The 13,260-nt window shown below is 37.0% G+C and overlaps 1 protein-coding gene across 3 annotated transcripts in view; it reads left to right on the top strand.

Moving 5' to 3' along the window:
- The window catches only part of CFTR (CF transmembrane conductance regulator), a 191,842-nt gene that overhangs the window by 154,848 nt on the left and 23,734 nt on the right, over positions 1-13,260 (top strand). For all 3 annotated transcript variants that reach the window (XM_043463109.1, XM_043463107.1, XM_043463108.1), the window contains exon 23: positions 7,826-7,981. In XM_043463109.1, coding sequence (XP_043319044.1) covers positions 7,826-7,981 — 156 coding nt within the window. The remainder of the gene's footprint in view (positions 1-7,825; positions 7,982-13,260) is intronic.

Raw genomic sequence — 13,260 nt, 5'->3', positions numbered from 1 at the left:
CAACCACATGTGAAAGTTGTAGCACTATAGTGTTTACTACTGAAAATGATCTGGGTGTAAGTTCAAATCTGTGTTGTTCAAGGGTCAGCTGCATTTCCACTTCCTCCCTCTTGTCCCTTGTATTATTGCTGCCATTTATTTTACTTATAGAGAAACATAAACATACATAATTGAATACAGTGTTGCCATTATTATTTTGAGCACAATGCTATCTGTTAGATCAATTAAGAATTAAAAAAATGAAATTTCTTATTTTACCCTTACTATTCATTCTGGTACTCTTCATTTATGTAGGTCAGAATTTCTGACTTAAATGATTTTCCTGAAGAACTTTTAAAGGCATTTATTGGAAAGCTGATCTACTAACATCAAATTCCCTTGATTATTCTTTGAGAAAGTCTTTACTTCTAACTTACCTTTGAAGGATAATTTCACAAGGTAAAGAATTCTAGGTTGGTGGCTTTTTTCTCTCAACACTTTAAATATTTCACTCCATTTTTTTTTGGCTTGAACGTTTTCTGAAGAATAGTTGGATTTAGTTCTTTTCTTTGTTACTTTATAAGTAAGGTGTTTTTTTCCCTCTTGCTTCTTTCAAGATTTTTTCTTTATCTCTGATTTTCTGTCATCTGAATATCATATGCCTATATTAGTTTTTTGGCATTTATTCTGCTTGATGTTCTGTGAGCTTCCTGGACCTGTGATTTAGTTTTTAACATTAATTCAGAGAAGTTCTCAGTCATTATTGTCTCAAATATTTTTTGTTCCTTTCAATCTTTCTTCTCTTTCTGGTATTTCCATTAGTGGTGCATGATACCTTTTGTAATTGTCCCACAGTTTTTGGATATTCTGATTTTTTTCTTTCAGGTTTTTCCTCATTGCTTTTTGGTTTGAAGGTTTCTGTTGTCATATCCTCAAGCTCACAGATTTTTTTCCTTAGCCATTTTCTGTCTCCTGTACCCACCATAAGCATTCTTCATTTCTGTTACCATGTTGTTGTATTTTATCTCTTGCATTCCTTTTTGAATTATATTAACATTTCCTCCTCTCTGTTTACAATACCTGTTCCTGCATATTTTCTACTTTGTTCATTAGTGCTTTTAGCATACTGTTCATAGTTGTTTTAAATTTCCAGACTGATAATTGTAACATTTCTGGCATAATCTGACTGGTTTTGATGCTTGCTCAGTGTCTTCACGCTGTGCTTTTTGCCTTTTAGTATATGTTGTAATTTTTTGTTGACAAGTGACACTATATTCTAGATAAAAGAAACTCAAATAATTAGGCCTTCACGAGTGTCAGGTTTGGGGTAAAAGGAAGTGTTCTATTGCTCTATAATTATGTCTCAGTCTTTTACTGAGACTGTGCCCTTGGGCTTCACGAGTGCTTCTCAGATTTTTCTCCCCCTTTAGGTGCAGTAGTGCACTTGTGTGGGTTGGTGCTGAATGTTTTCCTTTCTTTGATCAGTTAGGTTCTAATAAAAAAAAAAACACAAAAACCAGTAGGTTCAGTTCTGGTAAATTAGTTTCTCTTGAAGGAGGCTTTGTTAAGAAAAACAGGATGTTCTGGAATATTATAAAATTGTTGTTTCTCACCTCTTCCTGAGGATATCAGAAGATATTTCTGTGTACTTCACTGTGAGATTAACTGTTGGTGGTGGGCTCTTGGAGGTAATACTTATAAAAGTGTGTGAATCTTCCCTATGAATGGCTCCCTGGGAGTTTTTTACTCTTAGACTTTACCACACTGAGCCTCCAGCAATTTGTTTAGATTTCCCTAGGGCTTCCCAGGTGGCACTAGTGGTAAAGAACCTACCTGCCTGGGAGGGAAGTTCGGGAGGGTGGGGACATGGGTTCACCTATGGCTGATTCTAGGGATTATATTCAATAGATTCAAGGGATTAGATCCAATAGACAAACTGCCTGAAGAACTATGGATGGAGGTTTGTGACATTGTACAGGAGGCAGTGATCAAGATCATCCCCAAGAAAAAGAAATGCAAAAAGGTAAAATGGTTGTCTGAGGAGGCCTTACAAATACCTGAGAAAAGAAGAGAAGCAAAAGACAAAGGAGAAAAGGAAAGATACATGCATTTGAATGCAGAGTTCCAAAGAATAGCAAGGAGAGATAAGAAAGCCTTCCTCAGTGATCAATGCAAGGAAATAGAGGAAAACAATAGAATGGGAAAGACTAGAGATCTCTTTAAATTAGAGATACCAAGGGAACATTTCATGCAAAGATGGGCGCCATAAAGGACAGAAATGGTATGGATCTAACAGAAGCAGAAGATATTAAGAAGAGGTGGCAAGAATACACAGAAGAACTATACAAAAAAGATCTTCATGACCCAGATCATCACAATGGTGTGGTCACTCATTTAGAGCCAGACATCCTGGAATGTGAAGTCAAGGATGCATCGCTATGAACAAAGCTAGTTGAGGTGATGGAATTTCAGTTGAGCTCTTTCAAATCCTAAAAGATGATGCTATTAAAGTGCTTCACTCAGTATGTCACCAAATTTGGAAAACTCAGCAGTGGCCACAGGACTGGAAAAGGTCAGTTTTCATTCCAATCCCAAAGAAAGGAAATGCCAAAGAATGCTCAAACTACTGCACAATTGCGGTTATCTCACACTCTAGCAGGAGAAGGCAATGGCACCCCACTCCAGTACTCTTGCCTGGAAAATCCCATGGACGGAGGAGCCTGGTGGGCTGCAGTCCATGGGGTCGCTAAGAGTCAGACACAACTGAGCGACTTCACTTTCACTTTTTACTTTCATGCATTGGAGAAGGAAATGGCAACCCACTCCAGTACTCTTGCCTGGAGAATCCCGGGGACGGGGGAGCTTGGTGGGCTGCTGTCTATGGGGTTGCACAGAGTCGGACACAACTGAAGTGACTTAGCAGCAGCACACGCTAGCAAAGTATTGCTCAAAATTCTCCAAACTAGGCTTCAAAAGTACGTGCACCATGAACTTACAGATGTTCAAACTGGATTTAGAAAGAGGAAACAGAGATCAAATTGCCAACATCCATTGGATCATCAAAAAAGCAAGAGAGTTCCAGAAAAACATCTACTTCTGCTTTATTGACTTCACCAAAGCCTTTGATTGTGTGGATCACAACAAACTGGAAAATTCCTAATGGGAATACCATACCTTGTTACCTGCCGCCTGAGAAACCTGTATGCACATCAAGAAGCAGCAGTTAGAACTGGATATGGAACAACAGACTGATTCCAAGTCAGGAAAATAGTATGTCAAGTCTGTATATTGTCACCCTGCTTATTTAACTTATATGCAGAGTACATCATGAGAAACACTGGGCTGGATGAAGCACAAGCTGGAATCAAGATTGCCAGGAGAAATATCAATAACCTCAGATATGCAGATGACACCACCCTTATGGCAGAAAGTGAAGAAGAACTAAAGAGCCTCTTGATGAAAGTGAAAGAGGGGAGTGAAAAATTGGCTTCAAACTCAACACTCAGAAAACTAAGATCATGGCATCCGGTCCTATTACTTCATGGCAAATAGATGGGGAAACAATGGAAATAGTGAGGGACTTTATTTTTGGGGGCTCCAAAATCATGCAGATGGTGACTGCAGCCATGAAATTAAAAGATGCTTGCTCCTTAGAAGAAAAGCTGTGACCAACCTAGACATAATATTAAAAAGCAGAGACATTACTTTGCCAACAAAGTTCCATCTAGTCAAAGCTATGGTTTTTCCAGTGGTCATGTATGGATGTGAGAGTTGGACTCTAAAGAAAGCTGAGCACCAAAGAATTGATGCTTCTGAACTGTGGTGTTGAAGAAGACTCTTGAGAATCCCTTGGACTGCAAGGAGATCCAACCAGTCCATCTTAAAGGAAATCAGTCCTGAATATCCATTGGAAGGACTGAATTTGAAGCTGAAGCTCCAATACTCTGGCCACCTGATGTGAAGAACCGACTCATTGGAAAAGACCCTGATGCTGGGAAAGATTGAAGGTGAGAGGAGAAGGGGATGACAGAGGATGAAATGGTTGGATGGCACCACCAATGCGATCAACACGAGTTTGAGTAGGCTCCAGGAGTTGGTGATGGACAGTAAGCCTGGCGTGCTGCAGTCCATGTGGTCGCAAAAGTCAGACATGACTTAAGTGACTGAACTGAACTTTACTGAATCCCATCATGAAGGTTCCACTCTTTTGACCAAATCACCTCCCAGCCACCCTACCTCCTACTAGTGTCACATTGGGGGGTTAGGATTTCAATATATGAATTTAGGAGAAACACAAATATTCAGCCCACTACATGGCAAAAAGACAAAATAATATTTTGTGCAGAAAAATGGTTCAATCTTCGTATTAAAGCACTTTGTCCATAGAAATGACTTTAGTGTTGAGAAATCCTTTTACTCTTTAGGCTCTTAATTTAGACTTTTACTTCACAGAATCTGTATTTTAAGTTTTATTTTCAGTGCATGAGTAATGTAGCAAGTATTTCACAAGTTTAACTTAAAAAGAGTAACTTTAAAAAAGAAAACTTATCTTTCTTTTCAGTCTCAAATAGTTTTTTCTAAAAGCTTTTGATTTTTGCCTAAATTTTTAATGTCACTTTCCCCTAACTAGCATCTCTCTTTTCTTTTTCCTTTTCTTTTTCATCTCAAAGTATAGGCTAGGATTTTAATTTGGAGGTAGGTCATTCATGATAAACCTAGATTTATCAAAATGCCTCAGATGACATATTGTATATACTACAATACTGGGTAGTACACTGGTTAAATATATTTAATCAGACTTCAAGACCTAATCTGGATGAACTTATCTGCTTTCTCCACTTGTAGTTTCTTTAAAATACTGAGATGCCGAAACAATTCAAATAATATCAAGGGCTCAGATCATAGCAGCATAAGCACCTAATATCTATTTGATTTTTTAAACACATATGACATTCTGTCTTGACAAAAATTGATGTGAAGTATTTGAATCATTCAGTTACTTATACTGGTTTTGTGAAGAGTAGAGTCTCGAGAACTTACTACATTATGAATTATGTTTTATTAATAATAAACAGATCAATCAACATAAAATTACAGTTATTGTAACTTTAGGTATCTAAATTTCATTTGATTCGACATTTGATTTATAGAGACCAAAGGAAGATAAATGATAATTATAACAGTTTTCAATCTATTACAGTATTAAAATGGTGTTAATAAGACTCTCTGAGAAGAATGTACTGAAACTATTTTATTCGTGGTACAATGAAATTACAACTAGCACCAAATTCAACACTATTTAACTCTCCACAATGTTATCATTGTGATTTATCTTGATCCAAAATTATCAAAGAGGAGGTACATTGAAGTTACCAGAAAACACTGACTTAGAATTAGCATCTGTCCTAAAGGCTTATTTGCGGGAAGTAGTCTGGCCTTATTCAATAGATCACTGAGAAGCCTTAAAACAAATCCCGGAAAAGAATTATTATGTGCCAAGTATATAAACAACAGAAGACTTTGTTAGGTATGAACCAATTAGACATGTTGTTGAAAGCCATGTCTGACTTAATGCAATGCCACCAGTTCAGCTATATAAGGACCCAAAGAGATAGCTAAAACTTTATAGAGCTAAAGATTTACAAATTGCCACTTGGTCCAGTTTTATCCTAATATAAAACCTGGGTTTTCTAAACATTTAAATATTTGCTTCTTAAGGAAAAAGAGTGTAGTCATGTACCTTAATCATTAGACTCCTGGCTAATGATTTAAGAGTCTGAATATCAAGGAACTTATCAGCAAAAGTTCTTGATATGACTTTAGAGCAGGTCACTTCCTGCTCTTGAATTTCCCTTCTCTTCTTTTTATTCATGCCTCCCCTATACAAGGCATACTCAGATTGCTTCTACAGAGCTTTACTGTTGTGTTTGGAAAATCATCAAGTATGGTGAATATGTTTGTACAAAATGGGCTGATGCAGAAATAGAAGTGTGCATATGAAATTTAACAAGATTTTTAAATTGAGTTAACCAAAATTGACTATATCCATTTGTTTAGATTTACTAAATAAGTTTATAATAAGTTTATTCATATTCTACTAAATAAGTTTATTGATTCATCTGCCCTTCCTTCCTCTTTCCCTCCTTCCTTCCTTTGCTCTTTCTCCCTCCTTCCCTCCCTTCTTTCATTTCTTCCATTTATCTGCCACCTACTCACCCACCAGTTTGTCCATCCATCCATTCATCCTTTCATCTGACTGTCTCTCAGTCAGTCCAAATAAGTTTTTTATTTAGCACTTATGTGAACCAACCACTATGCCAGGTGCTGAGAATTCAATAGAAAACAAGATAGATTACCCTGCCCTGTTGAACTTATATTCTTGGGGTGAACACAACAATAATCAAGAAAAGAACAAGTAAAATAATTACCAATTGTGATCCATAGTATGAAGAGCTTCAACACGGGGTTAATGTGCAACATTTTGTTTATTTGATTTCTGTTGTCTCAGAAAATAGGCATGTGTGCAAGTCCTATTGTAGGGCTCTTATAATGGACAGAAAGACAGTTGTATCACAATTGTTTATCAGCTTACCCCAAAGACCTAATTTACTTCCTAGGCCTTTCTGATTGGCATTTAATATGTTAAAGGTTCCTAATTGGTATGCAATATGTTATTACTATTGTGGATTTCTGTATGCTCTCAAGCATTTATTGTAGTCCCTAATTAGTTCTGATTTAGAAACTGTTACTAGTCTGTAATGAGATAAATATAGAAACTGAGAGTAAGAATTCAGAAATTCATGTTTTATTTTATACTTCACTCTGGATTGGAAAGTAAAACACAAAACAAAACGTAAGTGTTTACCACAAATAGTGTAAAAAGCATGATTCTACAAGACTGTTCAGCTCTCTTGCAAAAAGGCCAAATGAGAAAAAAGAAATAGCAATAATGCAAGGGGAAAGAAAGAACTGTTCAGTGCCACTAAATGCTGAGCAGTTTATTCAGGGTTTCATTAATGACCTCGCTCAGAGCTTCTTCCTCTAAGTGCTGGGTCTGAGCTGGCCTCAGAGCAGAGTCAGCTCCCAGTGGGCCGCCTGAAGTGCCTCTTGGCACCTTGTGGTGCAGGCCTTCAGTTCCATGCTGTGTTCTTAGAGTCTTTAAGTAACAGGGATAGTTGTTTTTTTTTTTTTTCTTTCCCTTAATATCCCTTTTGCTTCCTAAAATTCTGTTCTTGCTGGTCAGAATGGATGGAAGAAGTTGATTTGGCAACTGTCCAGGTACTTATCCACTAAGTGGCAAGGCCCAACCTATCTTTTGTGATAATGTGTAGCTCACTGAATTTATTCCCTCTTGTCAGGCCTGAACTTGGCATTCACTTATTTTATTACGGGCAGTATATGAATATTACAACCCCTGTGGATTTATTAATCTTCAAGCTTGTATTCACATTTGACTAGATCAAGCTGTAGGTCTCCACTTCTGGCTTGAGCCCATTCTCAAAAATTATGTGCTTTAAGACACTCTTTGTTTTCTTCAGTGTGAAGTGGACCTTATTTTAACTTTTTTGCTATTAGTAAAAATCAGAGATAAATGAATTCAGCATCAGGGATCCAGTCCCTTATGGCCAGTTTCTATATTGTCTTCCAGAGTTGCTGTGTTCCAAATCAGTTTTAATCAGAATTGGAGGTATGCAAAAAGGTTTGAATGAATAAGTGAGACTTCTTGGGTGATGATTAAAAAAAAATGTTTTCCATGGGTTTTTAAAATTCATGTATAATATCAGATTGCATTTATGGTATTGTATCTATGTGTCACAGGACTAATTCCATCACTGTAATATTCTAGGTGGGCCTCTTGGGAAGAACTGGATCAGGGAAGAGCACTTTGTTACTGGCTTTTTTGAGATTGCTGAATACCAAAGGAGAAATCCAAATAGATGGTGTGTCCTGGGATTCAATTACTTTGCAACAATGGAGGAAGGCCTTTGGAGTCATACCACAGGTAAGCAATACAGAAAGACTTAACTAGTAAAAAAGTGACTAAGTATATTTTTCCCCTTATTTGACATTTGAACTCAATAAATTCACATTTCCCTGCAAAATATATTCCCTTTGTATTGCTGTCTTTTTTTTTTTTTTCTGTTATGCAGTCTTTTTATAGGGAGTAAAAGTTACTTCTAGAAGTTTGGAATTCTCTGATATACAGTTGTTGAAATATTAATAACTTTGATAGCTTTTTCCAGAAGATATAAGCCACAGCAGGAACATGGGGCTTTTGTACTTAGCAGCTTTTTTTATTCCTGCCTCAATGGTCTCCAAGTTAGCAATCACAGCAGATTGAGAAATGTTTTCCAAGACGTAAAATATGTTGCTGAAATAACAAACTCTTGGAAGCATTACATAGTGGAATTGAAAATGGAAAGTGTAATGATTGTTTTTTGTTCTTTGAATAGAATGAACCATGTCAGATTAATCTGTAGCTTTTTTTAAAAATGTCACTCTTTGATTTGGGTTACAATGGATCTTCAGCCTCACTGGTTTAGTATCATTCTATCTGTGTTATTGTGCAAAAGGGCTTTTTAATTATGTAAGAAATAGCAAAAGTTCCATTTTTCAATGACCTTAATGGAAACCAAGAAATGTCTTTACTGGGACAAAGTCTGAAAGGCATGAACTGTATATCTACTAGTATTTGTTCTCATCTCTATGGATGTTGTCTCTGTTTTATGATCTCTTTGTACTAATGGGCACTAAGTCCATTCCACTACCATGGTTCTAACAATTCTCTGCTTTTAACACAAAATTAAAATGCCAGGAGCATCTCTGGGTAGATGGACTACAAATCTAACATGAGAAAATGGCTTGTATTTCCTGATAGATTACCTCTGTGGAACATTTGCCCCTTTCATCTAATGAGGCACTAAATATTGTAACTGCTAGACAGATGCTTTTAATTCATTTGTCTAGGCTTTGTCATGGTGCCAGAAGCTTCATCCTGGTTGAACTTTTAAAAAACAGTATTGTTTCTTCAGAAAAAAAAGAGGGATTGTTAGTGGGTGTGAAGATAAAGAAACACTGGGAATACAAGTATCCCGTGGTGACAGCATTAGGCAAGATAACAATGTTGAAGAGCTGGGGATAGAATCTGGTTGTCTAAGAAGCACTGCCATTCAATTGACTCTCTGTTTTCTGATCCCATTTTATTTATTTTTTCTGATCCCATTTTAAACTACAATAGTGAAGCTTTTGTTCTTTTTTATTGTTCTTTTATACAGATCTGCTCGTTAGAGTAATCAAAGCTCTGAGAAATAATTTCAGTTTCTTTGGGGATCCTTTTGTTTATCTTACTTGTGATGGAGAGATTTTTGTTTTATTGTGTGTTCTATTCAGGGCTTCCCAGGTGGTGCAGTAGTAAAGAATCTGCGTGCCAATGCAGGGGTCGAAAGTGATGCAAGTTCCATCCCTAGGCTGGGAGGATCCCCTAGAGAAGGAAATAACAACCCACTCCAGTTTTCTTGCCTGGGAAATCCCATGGACAGAGGAGCCTGGCAGGCCCCTGTTCATGGGATCGCGAAGAGTTGGGCATGACTGAGTTACTGAACACGTACATGTTCTATTTAGGAACCCAAATATGTAAAGCATGGAGGAAAACCAAGTAGGCTAGAGTTATGAAAAATTTTTTTCTTGACTGTCTGTCAACATGAATCTTCCAAACTTCCTTTTTCCCTCTTCCATGGCATCAAGGGTTTATTATAAACTAAACAAGAACTACTTTAAGCTATGCCTTTATAAATGTGATCATGCTAATAATAAATGTTTCTCATTATACATGTTTACAACCCTGTTTTCTGGGACAGTCTTCCAGTATCACAAGGATGTCTGTAAGACAGAAAGTATTATTTCTTCTATAGTGACATCTTGAGAATGATAAATGAATTCCCAAGAGAGAAAGAGGGCAAACTCCTCAGACCTTTTTAACATCCAAATCAAGAGATGCTTTGATTTTCCCAACTTTCCTTTAAAAGTTCAATTTTTTTTTCTTTCCTAGAGTTTGATCTTTAAAACGTGGCATGAAGAAATTAAAAATCCAGGAAGTATTTTTCTTTGCTTTTCCATCTTTTTTTTTTTTTTCTGTCTTCCTGACTTTGCAAGACCATAGTTCCCCAAGACCTCTGACACTTGAGATATCAGAGATCTCTAGGCCCGTTAGTCACTTGTTTCCAGGTACATGAAACAGGAAACTTTGAACAGGAAACTTTCCTGTCCCTCAAAGTGATCCTGAGACATCAGCTGTGGAATCACAAGATGTCTTTAGTTTCGGCAAGTTCTTACAGTTTGTGTGTGTGTGTTCTTTCCTCCTGTAGCTAGAAATCTTAGAAAAGGTACCAGCGTGGAAAACAGTACATTGTGTACATTTTGAGGTGGCGCCTGCTTGAATTTGTTCTACTTTACCTCTAAGCCCTGAGAGCATGAAGAGGAGACAATGAGGCCTATTGTCAGAGTCCCATTGACTTAGCCAATTGAAAACCAAAACTTAAAATTGTTCATTCTTCTTGAACCTAGTTAATCACTTAATTCAAGAAAAGCAGAAAAATGAGTTTATTCTTAGAGCTTCAAATACAAATTTGAAAGGCTGCAAACTATTATTATGGGATGACTCGGCCTCTTCCTGCAGTGAGACTCTTTGATCTGAAAATAATCTGTACCAACACAGCGTAGTGTCTTTTGCTATGAGGGCTATCAGATAGGGTCAAATCATGTATCCGTAGAGCTGAACAATGATATTGTATGTGCAGCACTTCTCATTCAATTTCACAGTAATTAACAATTTAATACTTAGTTATTAAGCTACTTCCACATGCTTTAAGTAATAATAAGTACCATGGGTTCTGTACTTAAGGTATAAGATGTTGAGGTCTCAGTCCAGCCCATGAGAGTTCAGTGAGAACTCATTGATTTAAGTCAAGGATTAGAGGGAGAAGCCAAAATGATAAATAGAGGTAATTAAGTGTAGTGGTGAACAATGAGAGCGAATCATTCACATGATGAGAGAGAATCCATCTCCAAGCTCTGTCATGGCTGCTTCCACCACAAGCTGTATCCTTCCATCTTTTGCTCCCACTACTATGCTTTTCTCATCTTCTTAAATTCTCTATTGCACACAAAGTAAACTTTCTACAGCACCATTCCAGCTCTGTGCTTTGTCAAGTCAAAAACCTTCTAGGACACCCCTTTCTTCACGGATAATGTCCAGATTTTTCCATTTGTGGTTTAGGTCCCTGATAATCTGGTTTCAACAACCTTTCTAGTCAGATCCACCACTCTTCACACCTGGCACTTTTAAGTTTCAGTCAAGCTGGACTTGCTGTGCCATGGGCGATACCTCAGTTTTCTCGCTCATTCCTCTGTTCCTGCATTCCCTCTGTCTGAGATGACCTTTCTTCAGCTGAGTCACTTTGGCATCTCAGAAGTTAACTCTGCCAGTTGGCCTTTTCTGACTCCCTCCCTTCTCCCTTTAAGCCTGACTCTAACCCCAGCTCTCCACTCCCATATCCCAGGCCCAAGTGGGATCGAGAACTTTGTTTATAAATCTCTCCTGGCACTTCTCTATGTCTTATATTGGAATTATTTATGTATTTATTTAATTTCCACCCAGTATTGTAAACACTTTGTAGACATGCTAATTAAGGAAGCAGATTTAAACACGAAGTCATCAACAATCAGAAGATTAGCAAGAAGGCTGTAGTAGAAATACAAAATAAAACATAGATTTTTTTTTTCCTTTACTGTTTTTTCTATCTCTTATATAGCACATACAATAGCTTGTATGGTAGGAATTCATTACCCATATTTTCTGACTGAGTCATGAAATGCTTGCTCTCATTTCCAACAGGTTGTTGTTCTGCCAGTATCTGTATTTTACTAGTATTATAATCTTTGGCAAGTTATTTAGTTTCTCTGAGCCTCAGTTTCCTTGTCTGTAAAATGGGTATAATGGTAGTAAAACCCTTTATTGGGGTTTTATGAGGATTAAATGAGTAAAGGAATAAATAAGTTAAAGTACTTAAACTACTTCCTGGCGTGTGTTAAGTGTAATACTCTGTTGTTCTAATTGTTACTTTTATTTATAGTTCCTTGAGAATAGGGATCATGTCTCTTTCATTTCTATATTGGAAAGGAACAGGATGAATGAGTATTGACAGTTTCACAGAGAAGATGATGATGAAAGTGCGCCTTAAAGGGTCAGAAAATGTCTTGGTTTTAGAAAGGTTGGGGGCAGGCAGTTGTGGAGAGGATATTCCAGGATCCCAGAGAGGCGTATTATAAGCCACTACAGAGATGACAACTAGAATAAGAGTTGAGGGACAATGGGCAGAGAAGACCATCTGTTAGGAAGCATTAGGAGAAAGAGGGAGACTTGATTCATACTAAAGTGGTCTAGTGAGGAGTGGGTTGAATCTTCCTGAGTTGGGAGGTAGGTGGTAAAGGGCAGCAGAAGTGGAATTCAGCAGGCAGGACAGGGAGCCGGGAGATGGGCTCAGCAACTCCCTAGCTGTGATGTGGGAGCCTGAACTAAAGTGAATAGGACGTAGGGCGTTGGGCGTGGAGTGCCGAATTTAATGGAGAAAAGGAAAATGACTGGTGTGGGTATTAGTACAACACGATTGTACTGTTTCTGAGCCTAAAAATTGGAAATTTGTGGTAATTTACTTAGATCTGGAAATCATTTCTAAAAGTATATATTAAAACATTGTAGTGTAAAATGTTGTGAAAAATGACTTTACAGAAACATAATTTGAACATGTTACAAGCAGTCATTTATATATGAATGATTTGTACATCAAAATTAGTTATTTTTATCAACCTTAAACACTTTTGACTAATAAAATTCACCTAGTTTTCATTACCTGATGTTCTTAAAAGCAAAGCAGCATTTATTTTTAGACATTCTGTAATGCCACCTTAGGATCTCGATTTGTTCATATTGGATGGATTTTAATTGCACAGATTTAACTTATAATGGAGTTTTGCAGACATTGCCAAAAGGTGAGATCACAGACACTGTGATGCTTATAAGTATTTGGGTCACATTTTAATAAAACTATACATGGTCTTTGTACATAGGTATATATACATATATGTATGAAGGTATATGTATATATATTATATATAACATATTTTATATATTAAAATATATGTAGGCTTTTCCATTTCATGCTAGTGGTAAAGAACCTGCCTGTCAATTCAGGAGATGTAAGAGTCTCAGATTTGATCCCTAAG

This window comes from Cervus canadensis, chromosome 3, assembly GCF_019320065.1.
Source record: "Cervus canadensis isolate Bull #8, Minnesota chromosome 3, ASM1932006v1, whole genome shotgun sequence".
Taxonomy (NCBI): Eukaryota; Metazoa; Chordata; class Mammalia; order Artiodactyla; family Cervidae; genus Cervus; species Cervus canadensis.
This window is presented reverse-complemented; position numbering and strand designations above follow the sequence as displayed.